Raw genomic sequence first — 26980 nt, forward strand, 5'->3', positions numbered from 1 at the left:
CTGCAGAACTGTCAGCCAAATAAACCTCTTTTCTTTGTAAATTACCCAGTCTCAAGTATTTCTTTACAGCAATGCAAAATGGACTAACATGGGGGCTACAGAAAAGCCTGTGAAAAAGTATGACTCTTAGAAACAATCAATGGGTGCCCACTCTGTAGTCACTAAATGGTAGACTCAATGAAAAGGCACCACTGAATAGGAGCTGGCAGCCCTGCAGGAAGTCAGAAGATATGGAGCCAGCAGAGACTGTTCTTTGTTCATCTTGAGACTCACTGGTCTGTGGCTCTACATTCCGAGATGAGGCCAGGTAGAAAGGCCCCCGGGTTTTGCTTGGTATCTCCTCCATGCCCCTCCTCTTCATCAATCTTTAATTCACTCTCCTCCATGCTTCTTTGCCTGGCTTCACATGGTGCACATGGAGACTTGTTTTAAAGACAGAAACAGATGGGCAGCTCTATGGAAAGCTGCTCCAAGTTGGAGGAAGGAGATTGTTCTTTTAAAGAAAGAGGAAGTTTAGGAAGCATGGGGATCTGCTCTCACTTTTGGGAAACTGTGTCTCAGGGCACCATCCCTTCCTTTCTGATATCTCATCACAATGTCAAGTAAGGGCTCTGAGTGTGTAAGCAGCTGGTTTCCCTGGGAGATACTAGTGGTTCTGGAAAGCACCCTGTAAGCACAAACTCTGGGGCACGGTTCCAAACCTTCCGCATGACTGATCCCATGACAGATGTTTCCACACTTTCTCCTTCCTGCCTCTGGCCTTCCCTCCCTTGCTGACCTATCAGGGTTTTCTAACGGGATGTGCAGGCTGTTTTGTGAGAATGGCATCTACTCATTGGTGATTTTCCTAAATGTACATCATCAGTTGATTTAGGGTTAGTCAATCTCTCTCTGTCTCTCTCTGTGTGTGTGTGTATGTGTGTGTGTGTGTGTGTGTGTGTGTGTGTATATGTACCTCTTGCCAGTGGAGAAGGGAATGGCTAACAAGTAGGGCCTAAAGGTAAAAGATAAGAAGTTGTTTTCCCAGGAAATGCCTTCATTCAATACCTGTCAAATATCTCTTGAGAAACAGTTCTGCTTCAGCATTCTAGGTAACTGAAAGGTATATAAGATATGGTCTTTGAATTAAAAAAAAATTAATAAATTTCAACTTATATCTATTGTAAACCTACAGTGTCAATCTAGGACTAGGCTAGTCCTAAGGCATTATGTAAAGGAGGCTCTGAAAGTGTTAGACAACAGTAGGCAGCACCACATCAAGCCTTTGGTGTCCACAACGAAAGACAATACGTTCTTGTTTAAATCAAAGAAAGAGTTATGGCAAAATCTTCCTATTCTAAAAGACTCAAGGATTTCCCTTCAACAGCTTTTGTGACATTCCTAAGCTGTATCTAATGATCTCAGAATGTGCCACTATATTGTGTTTTGTTATTTCAAAATAAAAGTTAATTTTAATTCCCTATTATTAAAAACATATAACTACATGTGAGAGGTTATTTTTTCAATTATGAACATTTTTTCTTTCTTTCCTTTTTTTTTTTTTTTTTGAGACAGAGTCTCACTCTGTCACCCAGGCTGGAGTGCAGTGACATGATCTCGGCTCACTGCAACTTCTGCTGCCTGGGTTCAAGCGATTCTCCTGCCTCAGCCTCCCGAGTAGCTGGGATTACAGGCGTGCACCATCACACCTGGCTAATTTTTGTATTTTTAGTAGAGATGGGGTTTTACCACATTGGCCAGGCTGGTCTCGAACTCCTGACCTCAAGTGATCTGCCTACCTTGGCCTCCCAAAGTGCTGGGATTATAGACATGAGTCACCCTGCCCATCCATGAACTTTTTTTCTTTCTGAGAATCCAAGAGCAAAACAAAACAAAAGCAGAAGGTCATCTATAGGATGTCAAGCTAAAGATGTCCAGTGGCTTAGTAGATTTATGAGTTTGACACTCAGAGGAGAAATCCAGCTGGAGACAGAGGTTTGGGAGCCATCAGAGTGTCGACATCACTGTATTAAGTGGTAGTAGTTGAGATAACCCAAAGAGTATGTGAGTTGGAGGAAGAATAAAGCATATAGGAGAAAGCACTGTGGAGACACACCAGTTGAGTCAGAGTTTCTAAACCTCTGTACTGTCAATGTTTTAGAATACATAAGTCTTTGTAGTGAGGGGTAGGCTGGCCTGCGCATTGTAGGATGTTAAGCAGCATCCTTGGCTTCTACCTAGTAGCATGCCTTCCCCATCCCCCAAAGTTGTGACAATTAAAGTTGTCTCTAGACATTGCCAAATGTCTCCTGCAGGGCACAATCCATCCTGGTTGAGAATTCTTGATTCAAAAGATAGGCAAAACAAAAGCATTTTGCAAGGTTGATTGACAGGAGTGGTCAGAAATTCCGGAGGTAAGGAAAAGAGGGAACGAACTATTTCAGGAGAGATGTGTCCAATGCTTTGGAGAGGTAGTCAGGCATGAGCACCAAATCTACTGGGTTTCCAGACAAGAAGGCTGTTGGTAAGCATGCAGGCCAGGAGCTTGCCCCTTGTGTTTCCAATGAGCCTGTCCTTCCTTCCAGGCTAAGTCCTCCATTTCTTGTTGAGTGTCTGGGACTTTGAGGGTTCAACCTCCTGCTAAGTGGATTCTTGGATGTGGAGCCAGGAGCCTGAACACTGAGGGAAGATCAGCAAAGAGATGTTCCCCAGAGGCCACTGCCATCAATTCCACAACTCTGAGGATGGCTGGGAATCTTAACAAGTTTGTAAATGTAAAATTTAGGCACCTACTGTGCAGGACCAGTTGGCAACAAGCCCACTTGCTTAGAACCCTCTACACTCCTGAGAACGCAAGCCTGGGGCATTGAGACAAACTTCCCATGGCCAAGAAATGTGGCTCACTTCCTTATCATGGTCTTCTTAGGAAAAACTGAAACAAAATTTCTCCAAAGGTCACAAAATTCCTTCTCACCACAGAATAGTACAATGTGGCTTTTAAGAGTTCCTACTTGTGTTTAGAGAGAGATGCTGAAAACACACACACGCTTTTATTGGTAACCAATTTGTACCAGGCGAGCTCTCCAGAATATCCCTCTGAAATGATTGTACACTTTTTGGTTTCCAAATTCAGAAAACATAAAAAGCACAAGGGTTTGTTTTGTTTGTTTGTGTAGTGCACTTTAGCTTTCAAGCTGAATTTTCACGGGTTAATTAGTTTATAATAAAAGGAAGAGAAATGCTGAAATCTTCTCTGCCTTTACGAGGCTTCTCTTTTTATTCTGCCCTCAACATAAGAAGAAACTTGATTACTATTGGATTGTTAAAACTTCAAGTTCCATAGCAGCCACGAAAGAACTTGTTCTGTTTCTATTTGTGGAGTTCCACAGGCATGGATTTACTTTTCACATGTACAACGAATGAACCTCATTCCTAGCTTCTTTGCCCATCAACAGGAACCCCTGGTTTCGTAGTCTCCCAGGGGCCAGCAGCAGCCCAGAAATAGTGATGAGGAGGGAAACTGACCTATCACAGGCTTTCACAGAGACAGAAAGGGGCTGTTCCTTTTTTCAACTGTTTTTCCTCTTCCCCAATGGCCTCTCTTTCATCTGGTTACCGCCATGATCGTGTCCTTATTCCTCTGCTTAATTTCAGATTCTGCCACCTTTTCTCTTTGATTCACTAATTCTTTGGAGACATGAATACACAGTTACCTAATTAACATCTGGCCACGGTGGATGTAGAGAGGAAAGGATCAGCCTAGAAAACTTTCTGCCAGATAGTATATGCTTTGAGCTATAGCACCAATCAGAACAGACATTATTTCTCCTCAAGCAAAATATATGTAAATGATGACTCTATGCATCTCTTTGAGCATAAGTCAGTCATTATTAGACCACATGTCTCAGATATAACGACTAAAAGCCCTATAGATATTTCAAGGCATCAGTAAGCTTCCTAGCAGTGTCCTCATTGACAACTTTCTGTATAAAAGAACACTCCAAAGTTTCCAAATATACAGTGTCAGCTATAGACACTGACACTGTGGGTCGCTAAAGGCTTTCCCTCTCCCTCTAATGCTCCTTGGCCCCAGCACACCCCACTCTACCCCAAAGGAAGAAGAACTCTGGGGTCAGTCAAGGTCACAGAGAAACCACTAAAGTAAGAGACGAAGTCTTCATTCATTCTCTCATGCCATGATCATTAAGTGCCTTACTACATGCCAGGCATTGTGTGGGGTGCTAAGGATCGGGAGGTGGACAGATGTGGTCCCTGGCCTTACAGACCTTACAGTCAATGGGCAAGATTTCCTATGAGCAAGTAAGAAAAGATACCAACTGCAATATGTGCTGTGAAGGAAAACAAACAGGAATCTAGGCACCAGAACACAAGTGGAGGAACAAACTTCATGGAAGGCAGTCAGGGAAGGCCATTCTGAGAAGACTACGTCTAAGATGAGACCTAAAGGTGAGCCATGGGAGAGCAGACGGGGAGTGTCTTGGGCAAGGGGGCAGTACATGCTAAGGTTCAAGAAAGAACTCCAAGAGCTGCAGGACACAGTAAAGCCTGGAATGGCTGGAACATGGAGTGCCAGGGGGAGAGAAGCTCAATCTGCATCTGCAGCATTAAGCAGGGCCCAGGATTACCAGGTTTTGTTGGCCATAGGAAGGAGTTCAGGTTTATTCTAAGTGAAGCAGGAAGCCACTGCTGAGTATCAAAAAGGGAAATAACATTTTCCATTTGATTTTGCCGTGGTCTGTAGAGGCCTGAAAATGAAAGCAAGAGGACCAGATTGGTGACGTTGTATTTAGGTGAGAAATAAACATGGCCACAAGGGTGTTGGTGGTGGAGCTAGAAAGTGAACAGATTTGCTACCTATTTTGGAGGTAGAATGGATAAGAGTAGCTAATGGAATGGATAGAGTGGAGGGAGGTGGCAGGGTCAATGCTAGTTTTTGTCTTGGGCAATTGGGAGGATGATGGTTCCATTTCCTGAGATGGAGATGCTCAGAACAGATGAGAATATAATATACTCAGTGAGATTTTATAATATAATATAATAAATATAATATAATATATTCAGTGAGAATATAACATATTCAGCTCTGTACATGTTGATTCAGAGATACCTGTGAGATGCCTACTGATGTATACAGCAGCAAGGTCAGGTAGCAGCTGGCTATGCAAATCTGGAACTCAAGGGAGATCTGAGCTGGACACTCAGCACATGGAGAGAACAAAAGCCATGGAAATGAATGGATGCCAGTTACTGGGGAAAGGGCATTAGCAAAGCAGAGGTCCCGTGGGAAGCCTGGAAGAACATCATCCTTTAGAGGGCAAGCAGGGGATGCAAGCAGAAACCGAGGTAGGAGAAGAACAAGGGAGTGTGGCATCAAAGGGTTAAGGAAGCAGAGTTTCAAGGAGAGAGAGGTGCCCAGTGCTGCTGAGAGGTGAGGAAGATGGGGGCAAAAACAGGTCCCCGGAATTTGGTGACATGGAGATAATTGGTGACTAGAACATGACGAATGAGCAGAATAAGAATAGATCCTAAGTACAGGTCTGAGGGCAACACTCTTGGGCTACGTTCCATTCCAAGAAGCACACTTGTGTGCTTGAGTGACAGTGTGTGCCCCAGAGGAAGTCCCAATTAGCCAACTCTTCTCCCACCTCTGAAAATCTTTGTAAGAAACAGTGCAGGGCTCAGGAAAATGAAGCTATGACTTGAGGTTTGCCTCTGCTTCGGGTGGTAGGAAGAAGGGTTGTCTTTCCACTTTCCACATCTTTACTTTCATCTTATGGAGCAGTCAGTTCCAAAGACTGGAGGCCAGAGAACAGGACTCAGAAAATTGCTCAAGCAGCAGGTGCCATTCTGCTTCCAGTAAAGCCAAAGGGACAAAAGGCCCCAGTAATATTCACAAGAATAAAAGGGGTTGGAAAATTGGGGGAAAATTTAAAAACAGCCACTATGTTGGAAGAATTTACACCTTGGGGCATTAGGCAGCCAGTGCAGGCCTGGGGCAGACCTGAGAGTTTGGTTTCTGGTTAAATCCCTGATGGCAGAAAATCCCAGTTAACAAATAGGACTTGCATTTCACCTCTCCTCTCCTGAGGAGGCCCAGGTAGTCCTGCAGGCCTGTGTGCCTAACTTCCATGCTGACACTAACAGCCACGTAGATCAGGCAATCCTGGGTGCATTAAAACCCAATCTTGAGACTTTAATAATATGCAAACTAAATAAACAGCATGCACCAGGAAACAAACGCAAACTCATCCTTAATTGTCACATTGCCTAGCCTGAAAGGCAGGCAATTTGAACACCTCAAGCAATCACGTTATGATCAAGAGCCTTTTCTTAATTGCCAGAAACCCTATGGTCTCTCCTCCAGGAGAGGATCAGAAAGGACCACACTCCAGCAAATTCATCTATAATCACAATTTAGCATTATTACATAGCAGCCTGTCCCTAATAAAGGGATGAACAAAATGAATTCTTTAATCACTAGTTCTCTTTCTTTGCTGATGCCTGTCCCTTTAAAGTGAGTGTTTAAAAACTTTGCATTTTCCTCTGAAATGTACTCTGACCTCCTGCATATGATCCTCCCCAATCTGACTGTGTTATTTAATTTATTTATTTACTTTGAGATAAGAACCTTGCTTAATCACCCAGGCTGGAGTGCAATGGCACCATCTTGGCTCATTACAACCTCTGCCTCTCAGGCTTAAGTAATTCTCCTGCCTCAAGCTCTCAAGTAGCTGAGACTACAGGCATGCATCACCACACCTGGCTAATTTTTGTATTTTTTGTAGAGATGGGGTTTTGCCATGTTGCCCAGGCTGGTCTCAAACTTCTGGGCTCAAGCAATCCACCTGGCTCAGCCTCCCAAAGTGTTGGGATTATAGGCGTGAACCACTGCTCCTGGCTCTGACTACATTATTAATTGGAATTAGCGATTAGTTGCATAGTGTAGAAATCTGTGCCTTCAAGAACAGTAGAGATGTTTTCAGCAGGAAGGAATATAAGCTTGCACAAAAGGCCTTTTCACTATGTCGTCTCCCATCTCCCATATGAATTGGTTCTAATCTACCCCATACCACTTCCAATATGTCAGGATAGTTTCTCACCATGGATTCAAATTCCCATTAATACTTTTTCTAGTCAATATTTCCTCTTCTGCTGACATGGAGGTCATACCCTCCATGCGTACGTATTATGAGAGTGGTTATTTTAGAAACTATAACATGCATATTTAACCTGGTCATAGCTGACATAGGTCACTGTCTCTAGCCCCTCACCCTCCAACAGTCCAACGGGACCTTAAACTACCTCTACTCCAATCACCCCCTCTCGATTTACACTCTATTTTTGCTCAGCATTTTAGTTCATTTTGGAGGATTTTTTGTATTTTTAATCACTACACATTGGACAAATTCTTTTCCATTGCTTTTAGTATCCAAACCTCCGTTCTGAGATCCTATTTCTTCTTTCTAGAGTATTCCCTTTAGCATCTCCTTCAGAGAAGACTTGTGGGTGGGGAAATCTGCTCTAGTGTGGCTGAAAATGTCTTTGTTTTGCCTCTATTGTAAAAGACACTTTCAGTGAGTAAATAGGTTGACAGTTTTTTCCTTCAGCACTTTGGAGCTATTATTCCATCCCTGGCTTTGTTATTGCTATTAAGAAATCAGCTATCAGTTTAACCATAGTTTCTTTTTAGGAAATCCATCCTATTACTCTGGTTAATTTTTGGATCTTCTTTTCTGTCTAAAGTTTCTGTAGTGTCACACAGTAGGTAGATGAGAGTGGTTTCAGTCCAGCCTTAGTCCTGTATGGAATTTATGTTGTACTTCTTGAATCTGAGGATTACTTTTGCATACGTTCTGGGAAATAATCAATGTTTATCTCTTCAAATATTGCCTTTACCTCACTCTTCTTGGTACCTTTTATGCTACTTTATTTTAGCTTTTGGGAATTTCCATAACTTTCTTGTTGGTAAGCCAAGCATTTTAAAAAGGTTTTTAAGAAATATTTTTATTCAATGTTTTGGGTGTCTTATGAAATATTTTTTTTCAAGTTACTGTTTCACTATATGGCCAGAAACGAAATCACTCAGGACATTTTTCCTTTGAATGAATAACTTTCTCCTCACGTTAAAGATCATAGGCATGATTCAGAAGGAAGCTGTTGATCCATGAATTTTAAGGTCATGGATCAACAGGGTTCACTTGGGAAAACAGAAGCCCATCCAGGGATTCCAAAGAGGAAGAGTTTCAAGGCTTAGGAAGCTATTGAAAAAGGAAGGGCAGTGAAAATTAAAGGAAATTTCAACCAGATGGGGGTGATTCATGGGAGCTCACCAGGAAGCCGCTACAAACATCAAAAGTCTTCATGAACTGCTACCATTGATCTCAGCTACTTGCAGGATGAAGTGTGTGATTCCTAGGTGCTTTTCCAGAAGCCACTACTGGCCTCATGTCTGCAATCTTCCCACATATCTATTTGAAACTGCCACTAGGGAATAATGGCTTCTCTTCCTCCACATCTCATGAGAATGCCTCTCATTGGCTGACTGTTGCCTGAAACCATATGGAGAAAGGCATTCTAGCAACAGTGGGTGGCTCCGGGTTTATCCCCTGCAATGCAGTGGAGAATGGAGAAGAGGCGATGGTGACTCCAAGTCAGTAACAGTTTGCATGGGTCATTAATGTATCACTGATAGCATTTTATATTGCACATGTAACATATTTGTTTCTGCTAACAATGCAGAGAATTAAGGACGGTAAACATGCCTTGCCTGTTTAAAGGAACCCAACATCAAGAGAGGTTTATTAATTTTTCTGAAACTACACAGCAAGGCAATGGCAGAAATGGAATCAGAGTTGAGGTTTTCTGGTACTTAATTCTTTTCATGAAGTAAAAAACAAACTTGTCAATTATTTTTACAACTTGGACACACAGCTAAGAAATTTTACTTCTCCTCGTACCAGTCTGACTTTTAGGGAACAAGCTCCAACATTTTTATTTCTAGTAGCTTATACCTTTCAACTTTTTAGCCCAAGTAGACATTTTTAAAATGTGAAGGGACATTTGTGAATAGGATCTGAGTTATGAGATGGTCCATTTCCTGATGACCTGTACCTGAAGATCATTAGATTATATGCATTGTGCTCTAAAAGTTGCCATCTAAAAAAAAGAAGCCACTAAATTTAAGGGACATTCTCACTGGACATGCAACTCAATCTTCCAGTTGTCAAATATTCAACAAATATTTCTGAAGTGCCTTTTTTTTTTTTGCCAGACTTACAATTTCTGTGATCCTGATGATATTTTAAAGCTTCTGACTCTGACATTAGGTTAGTGAAGTATTATTTTAAAATATGTCAGTAAGAGTATGCATATTAATTAAAATGTTCCCATATATAAGCCTTAAATTAAACTCTCTGTGCCATTTGGAGACAAAAGACCTTTATTAAATACTATTAGATAGGTTACGTATTTTACTATTTCTGCCAATCACTGCTAAAAAATAATACTCATTGTCAAGCATGAAATGGGTAAAAAAGGAAATATCATCTTATGATTGTCTCTTCAAGTCACATATCCTAAGATGATAGCAAAACCAGCATTTGCAAGCAATGGTCACATCCTACTGTTTCTGATCAGTAGGCCTGTTATCATCAGGGTTGAATTCTGTTTCAGCGCCATCATAATTCCATTGCTGGTTCTCTGAGCAGATAGAGGGAGGATGCACCAACACACCTAGAGGTTTTTAGTTAATCAAGGTGCTCTGAAATGGCATCTGGGGCCATTTTAGTTGTCAGCCACTGTTAAAAGTTTGCAAGTACACACTCTGCACTCAGCGTAGAATTCCTGAGATCAGTGATCTGAGTGAGAATCAACAGAATCCCAAATTTGAGCAGACCTTTTATTCACACTTCGATAGATACTGGCAGGTGCCCCTGTCTCTCACATGGCTTAACATGCATGAGCTTCCTAGAGACATAGCTCTTTCTTGTCCTCATTCCCACACCCCTCTTTAGCTTTGCTCCAGTGTAAAGTTTTAGAAGAAATGATAAATCCAGCAAATGCATGAGAGTGACAGAAAGGGGATGAAGCCAGGGTAAGCAGGCCGATGATAGGTTGCGAGAGTTGATGAGATTGAGGAGGGAGATGGCAAAACAAGGACCTTCTATATAAATGGACTTGGATCTTGAATTGGGAGAGAAAGATAAAGGGCACAGCTGAAAATTCAGAAACTCAAGATGAGAAATATCTAAGAGCTAAGGATCCATGTGACAGACGTGTAATACATGGGCAAGTGTAATTATCACATCAAGAAGACTACCAGGAAATGCCCTGCAGAATTATTCCACCGACTGGTAATCCAAGGACCTGGAGGTAGGAGGAAGACAGAAGAACTGGACAAATTCAAATTTCCAGTTAGGCACAGGCGGCTTCTTAGTAGGCAGAGAAGATGTTGAGACCAGGAACAAGGTGTGGGGGCTGGTTGAGAACCTGTCAGCAGCTCCTTATTCAAGGCAAGAACGGAACTCCACAGCCTACAGTGTGTCTGCCTCTGGGGTTATTAAGCAACCAGAAGCATGACAGGGCCTTTTCCGTGCTGGCTATTTAATCAGGAAGAGGAGTGTCGGTTCTAACCTGGCAGAGAAGGCGCTCTCATCCGCCTGGCAGGCTGCTCTCGGGGATTTTTCATGTCTGTCTTGAAATCATGGGAGTTTGGCTCTTTCCTTCCACTTAGATTTTTAGTTTTTGCTCTTAGTATTTCAGAGAGATTTAGGATCTTCTGTTACGAGTTTCTCCAGCCTAGTTATTCTCCAGCATCAAGTCATTCTTCCCGTTGGAGTGTTACACATGGTTGCCATGGAAGTGAGCACTGGTTGATTCACACAGGAGAGGGTCTCACCAGCAAGCCCTCAAGGGCACTGAATAATTTTAGTTACTAAAATTCCTAGTAACTTCTCAGAAGACATCTATACTTTTCTGATCACTAAAAACCTTTGACCTTGAATGAGAAATTAGAATTTTTTTAACTGGTTTTCTTCTGTTTAAAAAGCAGCCTGTTGATATGTTGATAATAGGAAATCACTCAATAATGGAATTTTAAAAATATGCTACTCTTGAGAGCATACATTGGAAGTTCTCTGAATTGGGATTAAAAGGAGGGAAAAAAAAATCACGCTTTCATCATCCTGGTCCTTGCTCTCCAGAGATGAAGAAAGCAGACACAGTGAGTGCCCGATTCCAGCTATGGAAAACCACCAATGGACTGGTTGTCCTCTGGAAGTGTTCACTATTAGACTTTCCTCTGTTTAGCTTAAGATTTCTTGAGAGGCAAAATGGCTTTATGGTGGTTATTCAGGTACCTCTGCTTCCTAATCCCAGTTTAGCTTCTGATTTCACTGTGGCATTTAAGGCATTCAGCGTCTCAGTGTTTCCCAGGTGAATGACAGAAAAGACTCTAACCTACTCTAGGTGAGGAAGTTAATGGAATGATTTTTTTTAAAAAAGGTGGCTAGAAAGTTGTTTCAAAACAAGGATCCACCCATCAATAACACTGTAGTGCTAAAACCTGAATTGATATCCAAGTAAATATACAGGTGTGGTTAATGATTCCACTTTATTTCTGCTCAGGAGCTTTGGTACATGTTCAGCAATGCTCTGAACAAGGGCCTTTCTCTCGGGATGCCATGGAGACATTCATACATTGGCTTAATTTATGTGTCTCTACTCTCCCTAGACTCACATGAGAAGTTATTTCCCAATACTATTTCCTGGTCATTGTTGTCAGTCATGTTTCCTCTTTCTCATGTAGACCTGGTCTAGAACACGGCCAGAGCACATTTTAGAATTTGATGGTCCAAGGGGGCTGGACACAGTAGCTCACGTCTGTAATCCCAACACTTTGAGAGGCTGAGGCAGGTGAATCACTTGAGCTCAGGAGTTCAACATGGTGAAACCCCATCTCTAATAAAACACAAAAAATTAGCCAGGCGTGGCATGTGCCCATGTGACTGTAAACCCAGCTACTCGGGAGGCTGAGGCTGCAGTGAGTTATTATGCCACTGCACTCCAGCCTAGGTGACAAAGCGAGACTCCGTCTCAAATAATAATAAAAAATAATAATAATTTAATGGTACAAGGGATGGAAAATCACAGTTGGGTGACTTGATGTGAAACAGTTGCTTTTGAGATTGTGATTTTAAAGACAGTTCATATGCCCTACCTTGGAAAAGTGTCATTTAAAAAATGCATTGAGAGGTTATCATTGGGGGAAACTGGGCAAAGAGTACACAGCACCGCTATGATTTCTTACACTTACATGTAAATCTACAATTATCTCAAAAAAAAGTTTAATTAACAGTGAGTTAAGGAGTAGAGTAAAGGAAAACTATGCATTTAGTAGATGCTGGATATGTGTTTATACAAAGATTACAGAGGAAGAAATTTATTTTTTTCTGACTAGGGGACTGGACTTGCCTTGAGTAATGGATGTATTAAATACATGAGTATTAGAGAAAACACAGGTTTATGACTTTGGATCATATTCTAGACCCAGCTCTATCACGAATCAGTTCTGTGGTCTTGGGAAAGTTGAATAAACTACTCAAACCTCAGTTTCCTCTTCTGCAAGGTGAGCGGTTTGTAGAGATTGAGACATTTCAGTTCTATGATTCTGGGTTGACATTTATGTCTCCAGGAAACAACACAAGGGAAGATGAATTAGGGCTCACTATTCGATAGCAACTAACACTGACTCAGATCACTACCGACAGATTATAAGCAATTTACAAAGACAATGAATGTTGTATTAAACAACAGAACCAAAATGGGCATTTTAAGAATGTATTAGAAATATATTTTTACTCTCTTCTTCTTTCACCTGGAAAACAGAATAAAGGAAAACTAATATACAGTATAATTCCAGTGTTTCCCTACAAAAGAAACGTAGAGTCTGAAATTCAGGGAGGGTTTTTGATTTTTTCAGTAAATCATGGAAATGATTCCATCACTAACCCACCCTATATGACGGCAACATCTCTTAAATTCCCCCAATCTTTTACTCTCTAATCTAATTATGAGCACTTGAAGGTAGAGACTATTCCAGGTTCAAAATCTTCAATCAATTTCCTTTGCTTACAGAACAGAAACAAAATCCTTAGCATTCATGCCCTTCAACATCTGACCCCACGTCTCTTTCCACACGAATCTCCTGCTTTTCCCCCCTTTGATACCTTTGTTCTTGCCAAACTAACTGTACTAAGTTAAATAGTGTCCTCAAAATTCATGTCATTCCTGGAATCTCAGAACGTTACCTTATTTGGAAACAAATGCAAATGTAATTAATTAAGATGAGGTCATACTGGAGTAAGGGGCCTTAAACCAACCTGGTTGATATCCTTGTAAAAGAGGACAAGAGGCACAGAGGCACATATCTGCAAGGAGTGAGAGGTAAAGACAGACACACAAACAGGGGAAACATCATGTGATGACAAGGCAGAGACTGCAGTGATGTGTCTACAAGCCAAGGACTGCTGACAACACCAGAAGCTGAGGAATGCATGCAGCAGATTCTCCTCTGGAGCCTTCTGAGAGAGCACGGCTCTGCCAGCACCTTGGTTTCAGACATCTAGCCTCCAGAATTGTGTGAGAATACATTTCTGTTAATTTAAATCACCCAATTTGTGGTGCTTTGTTATGGCAGCCTAGGAAACAAATATGCTGATCTACTTACTCATGGTGCCCTGGGCCTGCCTTGGGCTCAGACATTTCTCTCTTTTGGCTCATTATTTCTCATACTTGGACATCACTTGCTGTCTTTTCTATCCAACCTTTGAACCCCAGCTCAAATCTCCAACTCATTCATCACCTGTTCTAACCTGTACAGTGGGGAGTGACTTTCCCTTTAGAAGTATGCTCACGGCATTCATTGGACCTTATCCTGCACTCTTTGATAGCACCTTGTGGCTTGCTCTTTGACTTTTTACTATTTTCATGATGGGAATATTGTCTTTTATCCCCTGCTAGCCCAAATGGTGCCCACTCTGTGCTCAGCACATGATGACATTTTAATGAATATTGGTTGTTGTGTTAATGCTTTGGCAGTGATGCAGCATCACTCTTTAAAATGAGAACCCCATATGTGTAGCTACATGAAACACACAGCCTCCAGGTTTTCTCCATGGTCTCTAAAGAAAGTGGCTTTTTAATACCCTACATGAAGCACTTCCGGGTGGTGTTGGTACGTTGAGAAGGTGGGGCAAGGTGGGGCATTGATTCTGGCTGCAAAAAGGAACATCTGGTCACAATCCATTAATCTGCTCTGTGATAATTCAGAAAGGATGTTCTCCCACATCTTGAGGTAAATAAAGCCTTTACTCTCTTGCTTCTCTTCTTCTGATCAACTTGCCTTGCTTGTGTTCTAGGCCAGTGTTGCAGAGAATGTAATTGAGGCCAATATTTCTTTAGGCAGTACGGAGGAAGGGCAATCCTGCTCACCCAGCAGGGAGTGAGATGGGGCTGGTGTAGTGACTCATATCATTGACATTTGCAAAGGGAGGCCTACTGTTCACTAGCAAGATGCCAAGCAGAGTCTCTTTGTTGGGCCCCTTGGAAGAATGACATTTAGCCAGCAATTCTCTTTGAGGGAACAGGGGCAGAGAGGGGAAGTGGAAGGAAAGAAGAAGAGAAGAACCTTTTGGAAAAACCTGATTTGACATTGTCAATATTTGGCAATGTTCTGTCACCTTTATCAATATCCTACTGATCACTACTTATCAACATCTTTTGAGATCTGATATCTCCTTCTCTGACCAGCCATTCTGAGCTTTACCTTTTCTACTGCTACCACATTTTGTGTCTGTATCATACAATCTCTATCAAATTATATATGTAGTGCCTTACTTTTTCTATTGATAGGTAACTGCACAACACTTTTTTTAAAAAAGAAAATACTTAGAATAGAGGTCACTATTACATGAGCTTAAATAATTTATTGCCACTTTTATGCAACAGAACAAATGGAATCTTTTGATATACCTAGTATAAGACAGCCTTTTCGAAATTGGGGTGGAAAGGGTTACAATGCAGAGACCTAGGTCTGCATTCAATGGTGTTATTTTATAGCACAGGAGGCTGAATAATGGTCCCCAAAGATGTCTATGTCCTAATCCCTGGAACCTGTGAATATGTTAATATGTTACCTTGCATGGCAAAAGAGACATTGAAGATGTAATTAAATTAAGGATTTTAAGATTAAGAGGCTAACTTGAGTTATCTGGATGGGCCCATTGTAATCACAGGGATCCTTATAAGAAGGAGGTGGGAACAGCAGAGGCAGAAAAAAAGGTGATGTGAAGATGGTGGAAGCAGAGGCTGGAGTGATGTGCTCTGAAGGAGGAGGAAAGAGCTATGAGCCAAGGAAGGTAAGTGGTCTGCCTGGAAGAAGTAAGGAAACAGTCTCCTCCGGAGACTCTAGAATGAATGCGACTCTGCTAGTACCTGAATTTTCTCCCATGCAACCCATTTTGAACTTCTGACCTCCAAACGTTAAGATAACACATTTGTACTGTGTTCAGCTATGAAATTTGCATTAATTTGTAATAGTAACAAGCACACCACTCTGTTCTCTCACCCTGTTTATTTATTGTGTGTTTACTGCTTATCTTCCCCACTGGGATGTGTATATAGTCCATAAGGACAGAGCATAACCAAGGCTCTATCTTCACCCCACACACTCTCAAAACTGCCTTTGAACAGGTCACAGTGAGTACCAAATTGCCAAGTCCAGTGGAAAGGTCTGACTCAAGTCCTCTCACAAGGTCATCATATTCACCTCTCAGCAGCTTTGGACATAAAATACTTCCTCCTTCTTGAAATATTTTTACACTGAGTTCCAGGAGACTACACTGCATTGGGTTTTTGGTCCTAATTCACTGGCACCTCCTTCTCGGTGTCCTTCCCTGAATCCGTCTCCCTTTTCTCCCAACCACTGAAGGCTGGAGTATTCCAAGACTTAGTCTCCCGGAATATCTTATCTAACCATAACTACTCCCTAGGTGATTTTACTAAATTTAACTTTAAAAACAATCTGCATAATGAAGATAATCAGATGTATGTCACCATCCCAGAAAGCTACCCTACACATGTCCAAGCTAGAGCAGTATGTCCAGCTGCCTGTTCCACATCTTGACATCATTATCTAATAGGTATCTCAAACTCACATGTCTAAATGGAACAATTGATTTCCTTGTTCATAATCCTTGCACCTCCCCAGCCTCTGTATCTATACTCCTTCCCTGCGGCTTAGGCTAAATATCTTTTATCTTTCTTTCTGCCATATGGATTATTAAGTATATATATGTATGTTAGGGAGGTACAAAGAAGGCATCCCTGAAGAGGTGACTTTTTCTATCATACTCAGAATAACATGCCAACTCCTTGCAAGTCACATGAGGCATAATCTGAACCCTGGCTACACCCTCTCATCTCCTCCCTCCTCATTCTGAACCAGCCACGCTGGCCTTCTTGTTTTTTAGAGATGCCAGTATTTCCTTGGAGGCTTTTTAAACTTGCTGTTCTGTCTGCCTGAGCCTTTCTTCTGCCAGAATGTCCTGTGGCTGTTTCCTTCACCCTATCCAAATTTTTATTAAAATATCAGCTCATCATAGAGGCATCCCTTGGCCACTATAATTTCCCTGTACCCTGTTAAACCTGCTTTTTTTCCACACAGACACCCACTCACACACCACTCTGTTCTCTCACCCTGTTTATTTATTGTGTGTTTACTGCTTATCTTCCCCATTGGGATGTGTGTATAGTCCACAAAGACAGATCTTTTCGATGGTCTTGTTCATTGCTGCATCTTCAGCTCTTAGAAGAGGGCCTTGTACATAGCAGGCATCTGATAAATACTTTTTTGGCACTTCCTTATGTTAAAATCAAATGTCTTGCTTATTATTATACATCTTAGCTATATTGCATATTAGATTAGGTATGTAATATCTCTTTTAAATTTCTTAAGATTAGGGACCGTATTTGATGTTTTTCTTGTCACCCACATAAGGACACAACAACACAAAGCACATACGAGTGATTTTCTTCAAATGCATGATTCTTCATTTTGTCTGTTTGATTTGAACTCAGCAGTGGAAACCATCTGGGGGCCTTCTTTTCAAGTGTATGTTCAGTTATGTCAGGTGTTCTAGGTAAGAGGCCCATAAATGGAATTTGGAGGGCTCATGAGCCTCCTAAAATTGTACACAAAATTTTATGGGTATTTGTGTTTTCCTGGAAAAACCGTCTATAGATTTCTTCAGGTTCACAGAGGAGCCTCTTCTGTAAAGGTTGAAAACCACTGAGTTGGACCAAGATATGCAGACTGGGTGACCTATGCCCAGGGCTGGGGCTGAATTGAGGGTGAGGAATCAGGAAGGGTGGGAGGAGTTTGCAATGCTTGGGATGAAGGGTAGCTGACCTTACTTACTCACCCTTACTTAGCAGCCCAACAATTTCACAGCAAGCTTATGGGTGGCAGAGAAAAATCTGTGATTGGGTCTGAATGCTAATAATAACATCTGGCATGCTATGACTGAGGAAGAAAGTAGAAGATTTTAAGTTTTACTCCCTGGGCATTTTGACTTCCCAGTACATCCCTGGGAGAGGGCTCAAAGGCCATCCAGGCCAACCAGTCACGCCTTGCTCGTGAGTTACAGCCAGGCCAGGACACGTGGGGCACAGAAGCCCTCCTGTCCATGTTCTTCCTTCAGCAATAACCATGTCCCTCTGCATAACACCACCTATGCCACTGCCTTGTATTAGCATTAACTCACTATTTCAACTTTGTGTGTGTACATTAGACTCAACCAGATTTAAGACTGCCAGATGTCAAAACCCTCATTCAATATCAATCATAGTGTCACACATGTAGTGGTGCTTAACTACTCTTTTTCAAGTGAATAAATGACAACATATTAAATAACTAGGTGGCTGTATTTGGGACTTTCGCCAATTTAAAGAGCCAGGGAAAGCCCTGTCTCTCAATAGCAGATTGTTTTGAAACCCTCATTAACATCAATGAAACTTTTTTAGTTCTAGGACTCTGTGATCATGGATTGAGAATAAGCCAGTGTATCTTGGTTGGGAATTCTTAAGTTTTACATGAGAATACCTTATATTCATGCAATCCTTGACAGTTGTTAAAGTTTGCACACACATTCTCAATAATCATGTACTATTTTCAAAGATAGAAGGGGCTCTGAGGAGTACTCTGATCTATTTCACCTCTCCTTTGGGGCAACCTGAAGAATTTAGGTTGATTTCCAGAGAAATAAGTCCTCCAGCTCCCCTCCGGTTAGGATTTGATAATTTTCTCAGTTACTGGGAGTCCGCTTACTGCTATTTAAATCTGTCTGCTCTGATTCTATCTTTAGTAGGCATTTAGATAAGACCTGAGGAGTTAATGTTTTCCCGGCAAAACCTGAAGGAATACTTTGCTGTTCTTTCCCTTGTTTTATGAAGACTGGAGAACTGTTTAGCACTAAAACAGTCAGATTGATCTACTTTAATTAAGGTGCCCTGTCCACGGTGGATGCAAATATCTCACTGATGTTTCTATTTAGTCTGAATACATAACAAGGGCAGGAAAATGTCTGTTAGAGACACAATCCGCTTAGAATAGTCCTGCTGCAATGACAAGTTTCCAATGAGCTACAAGGGTTGAGCTGGGAGCAATCCAAAGACTTGATTCCTTATGAAGGTCCTACAACCACACTGTGTCCAAGGGGAGAGTGGTATTTCTTACTTTGACAGATACTACTCATAGCAACTGGGGCAGCATCATAAATGGCCATGGGGAAAATATTCCAAAGCTAAGGCTAAAATAGCAAACATAGGTAGTGTTGAGAAACGAAAGAAGCTTTCAGGACCGCATGGCGCTGGTGATGGAAGGCAATTGTTCTACTGTGGAAAGGAAAAAGGAGCCATACAGGGAACAGGGCCAGCCCCACGCAGAAGCACTTAGTACCAAATGTCCGGCCGGACTGCCCATCATTACTCTGGCTGCCATAGTGGCGATTTCCCAGAATTGTATTCCTTCCTTTGGACCATCATGGACAGGCACTGGCAAAATGTGGGAAGTGTTAACAAACTGACACAGTAGCAGCCATTTCTACCATGAGTTCACACTAGTATTTAAGAACTTGGCAGAGAACACTCCTTGAGGCAATAGGCCAAGAAGATTTAATAGTGAGGACAGAAAATGTCCAGAACAAGGAACACAGTCTAGAAGACAGAGATGGGATATAGTTATTAGGACACTTAATTTGGAGCAGACATCAAAAGATGGCAGGAAGTTTGGGGATGACTGCGTTAGGGACACCCAAGGCCAGTTTTGCTGATACCAACATTTTTCCTAGAGATGGATCTGTTGAGAGTTTCTTCAACCAAATTAAGAGAAACACAGAAACGTCTGTGTATGACCTAGGGTAGCTTCCTCCTCCTCTTCTCTCCTTGCCACCATTGTTCCACTTCCTTTGACCCTTGCTCCTTTACTCTGAGGGATTCAGGTTACTTGAATGACCAAAGGGCAAAGGATAAGGTCCACGGCACCCCTCAGCTTGTGAGGCACAAAAATATTTAAGGATCTCCGTTGCACAGTATTTGCCTTGCTAATTAGCTCATGGATGTGATGTATGTTATCCAGCTCTCTGCTTCCAAAATTATCACAAATCCATATGGCTGTTTACTTAGCAAGGTCACAAATATTGGGCACCGTCATCATAACTATTTGAAAGAAATCCAACTTTCTATCAACCCTAAAGTGTGTGTGGGGAGGGGAGATGGTAGTCATTGTGAAGAAAAACTACAAGATAAGCACACAAACCTTGAGAAGGTGTTTGACAGGTGCATTTGGCCCCACATAAAAGATGCTTACAAGATTCTGCCTTTTTATTATTTTAGTAACATCTAGCTCAGCCAGTAGTTTCAAATCCCTTCATTTTCTTAGAATTTCGGCTTAGCAGCGTACAGATGAGGATTCAGGATTTTTTTTTTTTTTTAAGTAAGAATTCACACTTTGCTATACTGATCAAGCAAAGCGGGGTCCTTTTGACTGCCTGGTGAATTATGAAACAAAACCAAATCGAATCACAAGTTCTGGACTTAGTGTAGCAAAAGGCAATGAAGGGTGCATTAGCCTCAGATTTCCATCCTAGCTGTGCTTCCTATGAATTCAGTGGCCTCAGGCACATCACTCATCCTCTCCGAGGTTTTATTTTATTTTTGTATTTGTAAAAATCAGGATTATAGTAGTTCTCTAAAGAAGGCTGTGTGAATTAAATGAGCCCATACCTGAAAAACATGCTTTGTACAATATAAAGTACCATTTCTTAAAAAAAAAAAAAAAAAAAAAGGAAGGAATATTCATGACATCAGTGTTTCAGATTAACATTCATGGGAAACTGGGAAGGTGAAGAGTTTGACAAGAAAAAGTTGAGAGGAGGAGGGTTCCTAAGAGGTCAGACTTATTTAACATAGTTTGGTCCTAAACTCTGAAAGAGTTCAGAGCTGTAGTCTATTAGTCAGTCAATCATCAATAACTCACTGAGCACAAAATTTAGGCTGAAATTAGTTTTTTTCTGGAGACCGAGGCTCGTGGCAGGGGCAGTGTTAGTGGACTGAATTGTTTTTCTGAGTTGGTCATCTTGTGAGTTTTAAGACCATGGAAAGGTGGGCAAGAGTGAGGGTAGAAGAAAGTCTGTGAGTGAACCTTTGAGGAGTCTTGACATGACACTTCCTTGTGCCTTTCCCGTTTTTTTTTTGTTTGTTTGTTTCTGGTTCTTTTTGAGGGGGGTCGGGGGGGTGGAGTTTCGCTCTTGTCACCCAGGCTGAAGTGCAATAGTGTGATCTTGGCTCACTGTAACCTTTGCCTCCTGGGTTCAAGCAATTCTCCTGCCTCAGCCTCTTGAGTAGCTGGGATTACAGGCGTCCGCCACTATGCCCGGCTATCCCCTGGGTTTTTAAATGTCATTAGCTTTACAGAATCTGAGACCTTTTTATAATCTCCTGATTGATGTGGAAATACATTTGTAAGTATTGAGAAGCTGAGTTAGGTCTTTGAACAATTACTTTGTTCACATTGTGCCAATGACTCAGTTATCCTCCTCCAACCGAGACCTGGACAATCTCATGCCAACCCTGCTCATCTGGGTCCCTGATACTGATATTCAGGTTCCAGTGACCTAAAAATCTCAGAACAGGCTCTGTTTACTATTCAGCCTCTCCAAAACACAAGCCTGAATAAAAACCCAAATGGAAATGTATTCCTAGAAATATGTAAATGCTAATCCCGTTTGTGATGCAGAATCATGACAAAGCGTGTTACTTAAGTAACTGCTGCTCAGCTATGAGATATTCTTTGGATGTTGGGGTGGGCTTTTTTTTAAAGCTTGCTTGATTCCATCCATACATTGGAAGTTTATGACATATTTGCAGAAGTCGCTTCTCTTTCAGGCCTGCCCTCTCAGAACTGTGTGTCTTTTCAATGACTTCCTAAGCAACATGGCAGACTCTCACCTGGACATCTCCTGTGTTCTCAGTAGACTCACTGTAATTATAGCACTGGTTTGTGTTCATTTTGTACCTTCAATATGCCCTTTAAATAAATAGTGATGGGGTGGAGAGAGGGGGTGAATTGGATGCTGAGAATTGAGACATTTGGAAATATAAATAAGGCACTTTGGAGTTTTCAGTACAGAGGCTATTGGTGTTCTGTGTTCACTGAATTTTCCCCTCACTCACCATTGCATGATTCAGCCACACTGGGATGACAGTATCTAGGACCTTGGGGTAAATGAGATCTCGATTGTAGAGAAAGAGGATCCAGAATGCCAAAAATACAAACTGGAAAATAAAACACAAAAAATAGCATCATTAGGCTTGGCTTTCTAAGATAATCAAGGAAACATAGCTAAATAAAAACAGATAACCATTTTAAAGATATCTTACATATACATTATAGGAATGTAGAACATATACATTATAGAAATTCTACAATAAGCATTCTTCCCTTCATTTCATTGCTATATCTGCTGTTTCTGGGGGATTCCTCAATGTGCCAGAGAGTTAGAGATCAATTGTTTGTCATCGTGGCAGGCAGAGAAGATATGAATAAACAGGATTCCCAGACCATTAGTCATTTATTTTAACCAATAACTTCTTTTTCTAAACTTTCACCAGGAATGCTGAGAGTAGGCACATGGAGTGGCTTGAGTCATACATATTCCTTGTCCACCCTCTAAATAGGCATGGCGAGGGGAAGCAGGAAGGCTGAGAACCATAAGTGCCAAGCTCCCAGGAAAATGCACAAGCTAGTTGACTGAGGGTTAGATCTCCCTGGTGCTCAGAACTTTGAATTGATCTCCTCTTGTACTCCTTGAGTCTCTTGTCAAAGCATCAATCCTCTATGCTACAAAGTCAACGCGAAGATAAAGAAGCTAAAAAATACTAAACTTCTGATCTTCCTATCTTCTGACATTTCAAAGGCTCCATTTCTAAGCCTTAAAAAAATAAACAGATTTTATTGTTGATTTTAAAAACTTGACTATAGCCGGACTTGGTGGTTCTTGCCTGTAATCCCAGCACTTTTGGAGGTCAAGGCAGGCAGATCACTTGAACTCAGGAGTTCGAGATCAGCCTGGGCGACATGGCAAAACCATGTCTCTACCAAAAATACAAAAACGCAGCCAGGTATGATAGCACACACCTGTAGTACCAGCTACTTGGGAAGGTGAGACAGGAGGATCGCCGGAGCCTAGGAGGTTGAGGCTTCAGTGAATCGAGATCACACCACTGCACTCCAGTCTGGGCAATAGAGTGAGACTGTCTCAAAACAAAACAAAACAAAACAAAACCCCCAAAACCAAAAAGCTTGGTCATTAGAAGATTTTACATGGGCAGAGGTAGAGGTATCCTGCAAAGTAATAGGTATCCGTGCTCTGTTATCACAGAACTCATCAGTGCTTGGAGAGTTGCATTTTGCATTTACGTTTGAAGTCTCCATACTACAGGAAGCAGGACAGGTAGAAGAAGGTAGTCATTTCTAATCATAGGCCCTGCTGGGCAGCTGGCATGCCTGATCTCTGTTTGTTTCCATTCTCACTAATGAATGGAAAACATGAACAATGTCATAGAAATGTGGACGGCATCAGCATACAAGCTTACTGTCCCTGGCATATGTCTCACTTCTCCCTGACATCCATCCACTCAGCAACATCAATGAGGCACCCACTGTGTACCCCATACCAGGCTGTCTTTCTCTCCTCGGTTGTCGTTTCCATGTGCCACCTTTGAAGGTCTCATATCTTTCTTCAAAAAAAAATTACTTGATGGTTTTCCACTTGCAGAAGTAACATATGCTTATTGTAGCAAGTGAAACAAGATGTATAAAAGGGGAAAATTAGTCACCTCCCTCCCTAGGGCTCTCCATTCCCATCACCCTGATGGAACCAAGGTTGTCTCAGTTGTATTTTGATTAAGAAAGGTCTTTCAAACTTCCCCATTAGACAGCAATAAGGACGTTGTGCCAAGCCTTTGCAGAGGTACAAAAGCTAGTGATAAATCTGATCACTCATGTGCCCTATTTCCTAAAGCCACTGGGCAATGTGGTGCAGTCCTCAGATAGGACATTGTTGTAAATGCAGTGGGTGTGGTTTCCTATTATGAGCTCCCAAACAGCTTGGCTGCCCAGGAGAAGCTTTTGTCCATATGTACATGTCTGTTAAGATTATGCACACATCTTTGTAACTTACTGTGGATACAGGAAAAGCCAGTGTGGTGAAAAGCAGGTCTCTGAAGGCAGTTAGGAACTTAATGTCTTTTCTCCCTTTGATTCTTTTCAGCACATCATCCAGGCAGGTGACCCCGTAGAAAATGGTCTGCAAGAGCTAAATCCATTACAACAAATGAGGGCATTTTCATTTGCTTTAATTAATACCTTCTTCACTGATGGCAAACTCCATCCCTCTGGGAGTAAGTAATGTGGCTTCGAGAGGAGGTGGCTGTTGAGCTGTTTTGGTTGAGAGCCAATTCAAGGGTTGGGCTTCCAGCTCATTGGGTCCTGACCCTGCTCGCTAAGACTGATTGAGTAAATTTGTTTAGGGGATAATAATGTGTACAGTATTTAGTGTAATGGACTTGAGCTAACATGGAAGCAAAATAAAGAGTCAGCCTAAAAGGGGAACATAAGGAGATAGATATCTTGGCGGCACAGAGGTTGGAAGAACCAAATAAACAGCTCAAATGCAAAGAGGCAGATACAGGGTGGACGGAGTCGGAGTCTTCCTGGGAAGGAAAATTAGGAAAAATGCCTGGTGCTGAAATCTCACTAGAGAAACTGGAAACAGGTCAAGAGCACCACCATGAATCTCTGTGCTCTCCCAAGAAAGACACACAAAATGGTGCCTTGCTTAGCCGAAGAAGAGCCGGTGCACTTTCTTCCTTAAATAGGGCACCTGTAGGCCTCACAGAGACAATCTGGCTGCGGCAGCAATTTACATCCAAGGGGATAGAGCAAGCCACGAGCTCTGGTGGGTTACTAAGTGCTGTGTGGTTCCCAAAGCCAGGACAAAGAGAAGGAGGGTATTTTTCAAGAAAGTAATATGATATGGAAGGCAAACTTTGTACATTCTTACCGCATTGTACAATTCTGTGGTTTCTCATTTAAGGACTGGTAGGTCATGAAGATATAGAGTTTACGGGGGTTTAAGTTAGGCTTTTGACAGAATCCATCCAAATCCTTAAAAGCCCTGGACTGGTACAAGAGGGGTAGTCTGGACTCTGCTTTTAGGGTATAAGTCAGGAAGGTTCTAGAGCCTGGGATGCTGGGCTGGTGATTGATCAAGGTGGCTGTTGGGGAACAATCTCTGAGCTCTGGACTCTAGGAAAGACCTAGCAAAGTCAGCCACATGCTGCTCCTGGGCTGAGGGGGTGGGTAGGAGAGGATACGGAGGTGGGTCAGACCAGTTGCACCCATCACCCTGGAGCTTGTTAGAAATGCAGGACTTCTATCCCATCCCAGACTACAGAATCAAGATCTCTGGAAATGGGGACCAAGAGTTTGTTTTTTAATAAGTTTCTCTAGAGCTTGTTAAAGATTGTTTATCCAGGTGGGATGAGGGGAAAAATTGAAAAACTACCTATTGGGTACTAACCTTATTACCCGGGTCACAAAATAATCTATACTTATATAACAAACCTGCAAATGTATCCTTGAATGTAAAATAAAAGTTAAAAAAAAGAAATTTTTGGCCAACCTTATTAAGATACACTTTACAGAATATAAAATACAGGTTTTAAATATGGAAAAAGATTATTTAATCTTTACGTAGGCTAAAGTTCTAGAACCACTGAATGAGACACAAGTTTAGCACTCAAAAATCTTACTACTCAAAACCATAAAGCGGCCTTTTATTCATTACTTGGTACGTGCCAGGCACTGAAATATGTGTTTAATTCTCATAACGACCTTATGAGCCAAGTCCTATCATTAGACCCCCCGCCCACCACCATTTCACAAATGAGGAGACAAACCTTCCTAAAGCTTCCTGCCTGGTAGATGCCAAACCCAGCAGTCCTTCTCTTGAGCTAGACTTTTAAAAAACAAAAAAATTTTTCAGGTTTCTGAGCATAGTTCAGATAAAGCATTGTGGGAGGTCAGAAGAGAGACAATTATCTCCAGGTGAGAGAACGAAAGACAACTTCACAAAACACTGAGGCCTGATTCCCACCCCCAGAGATTCTAATTTAATCAGTCTGGGGCTAGGGCCTAGGCATTGGGATTTTTAAAATCCTCCCAGGTGATTCTTATCACGGGCCGCTGAGGCTGAGAACCACCTGCCTGGAGGAACTTCCGTTTGGAAATTCAGACCCTGCAGTCTCAAGAGAGGCGGGGCTGGGGAGATGCAGGCAGTTGAGCCCTCCTGTGGAACAAGATTGCAGGAAAGGGAGAGAGGAGAGAGGGGAGAACAGAAAAGAAGGCAGCAAACAGCAGAGCAAGGTCCTTGTCTAAGGGACAGGAGGAGAAGGGGACATGAAGGTACTGAAGAATGACCAGGGGGTAGAAGAGCAAGAAGACAGGAAATCATGGGCCCTGGGGTGGAGGAGGTTTCGAACCAGAAGAGGGTGTCTCAGGGAGGGGTGGGGCAACAGCTTTAAATGGCATGAAGAGGTTGCCACCCTAATACTTCTCATTATTGCTGGTGATTTTGACATTCACACCCTCAGGGCTGCAGAATTTGGCTGTGCAGTCATTTGCACAGGGAGTTGGGAGAAGCTCCCTCCTCTCTCCCGCCCCCACCAGTAGCCTCACCTCACCCTGGTTTCACTTCCAGCTGTTCAGGTCGCAGCAGGCCAGGCCGCTGCTGTAGTTAGGAAGAGCAGGCACGGGCTTGGGCCCAGGGGAAGAGGCCGGCGCTGTTCTATCAGCAGGGCAATTAATCCTGTCCTGAGCCTGGGCCAGGTCTGCCCTCTCTGGGGAGAGGCCGCCTCCGCCCGGCGTGTGAAGTCCATGTGACCCGCTTTCCTCCTCAGGCTGGGGCTTCCTAGAGTCATCATGAGTCAAGCTCCTCCTGACTTTCTCCTGCCTCTCCCAGTCACAGGATGTGGAAATCGGATTGGGGGAAAGAACGCATTACTCAGCTCCTCTGGGCCTTCTCCATCAATAAAAACTCGCTTCACACCTCCAACTTGCCAATCTCCACCCCAACTCACAGTGACTTCTCAGGCATATGGCACATGGGCATCTCTAGATGCCCACGGTGTGTGCCAGGCAGCCCTGTCGCCATTGAGCTTACTCAACATTGAGGCGTCTTTGTCCGAATTCATGAGAAGCGTGTGGAAGCCCCGTGTAGGGGCTCAGGAGGGAGGCACTAGGGAGCTGCCAAGGAAAAGAAACCTGCAAGAGCTAGGGTGTGCAGGGGCCTCAAGGAGCAGC

At 42.3% G+C, this 26980-nt stretch overlaps 1 protein-coding gene across 5 annotated transcripts in view; it reads right to left on the reverse strand.

The window, feature by feature from the left end:
- The window catches only part of ADTRP (androgen dependent TFPI regulating protein), a 92678-nt gene that overhangs the window by 31206 nt on the left and 34492 nt on the right, over positions 1 to 26980 (reverse strand). For 3 of the 5 annotated variants that reach the window (XM_033216225.1, XM_033216224.1, XM_033216226.1), the window contains exons 3-4: positions 23799 to 23933; positions 21790 to 21891 (exon numbers count right to left, since the gene is read on the reverse strand). In XM_033216225.1, the coding sequence (XP_033072116.1) occupies positions 21790 to 21891; positions 23799 to 23933 (237 nt within the window). Of the gene's footprint in view, positions 1 to 21789; positions 21892 to 23798; positions 23934 to 25578; positions 25633 to 26980 lie in introns of all 5 variants that reach the window. The other 2 variants (XM_033216228.1, XM_033216227.1) reach the window with 2 other exon arrangements.

This window comes from Trachypithecus francoisi, unplaced genomic scaffold, assembly GCF_009764315.1.
Source record: "Trachypithecus francoisi isolate TF-2019V2 unplaced genomic scaffold, Tfra_2.0 Lachesis_group10, whole genome shotgun sequence".
Classification (NCBI taxonomy): Eukaryota; Metazoa; Chordata; class Mammalia; order Primates; family Cercopithecidae; genus Trachypithecus; species Trachypithecus francoisi.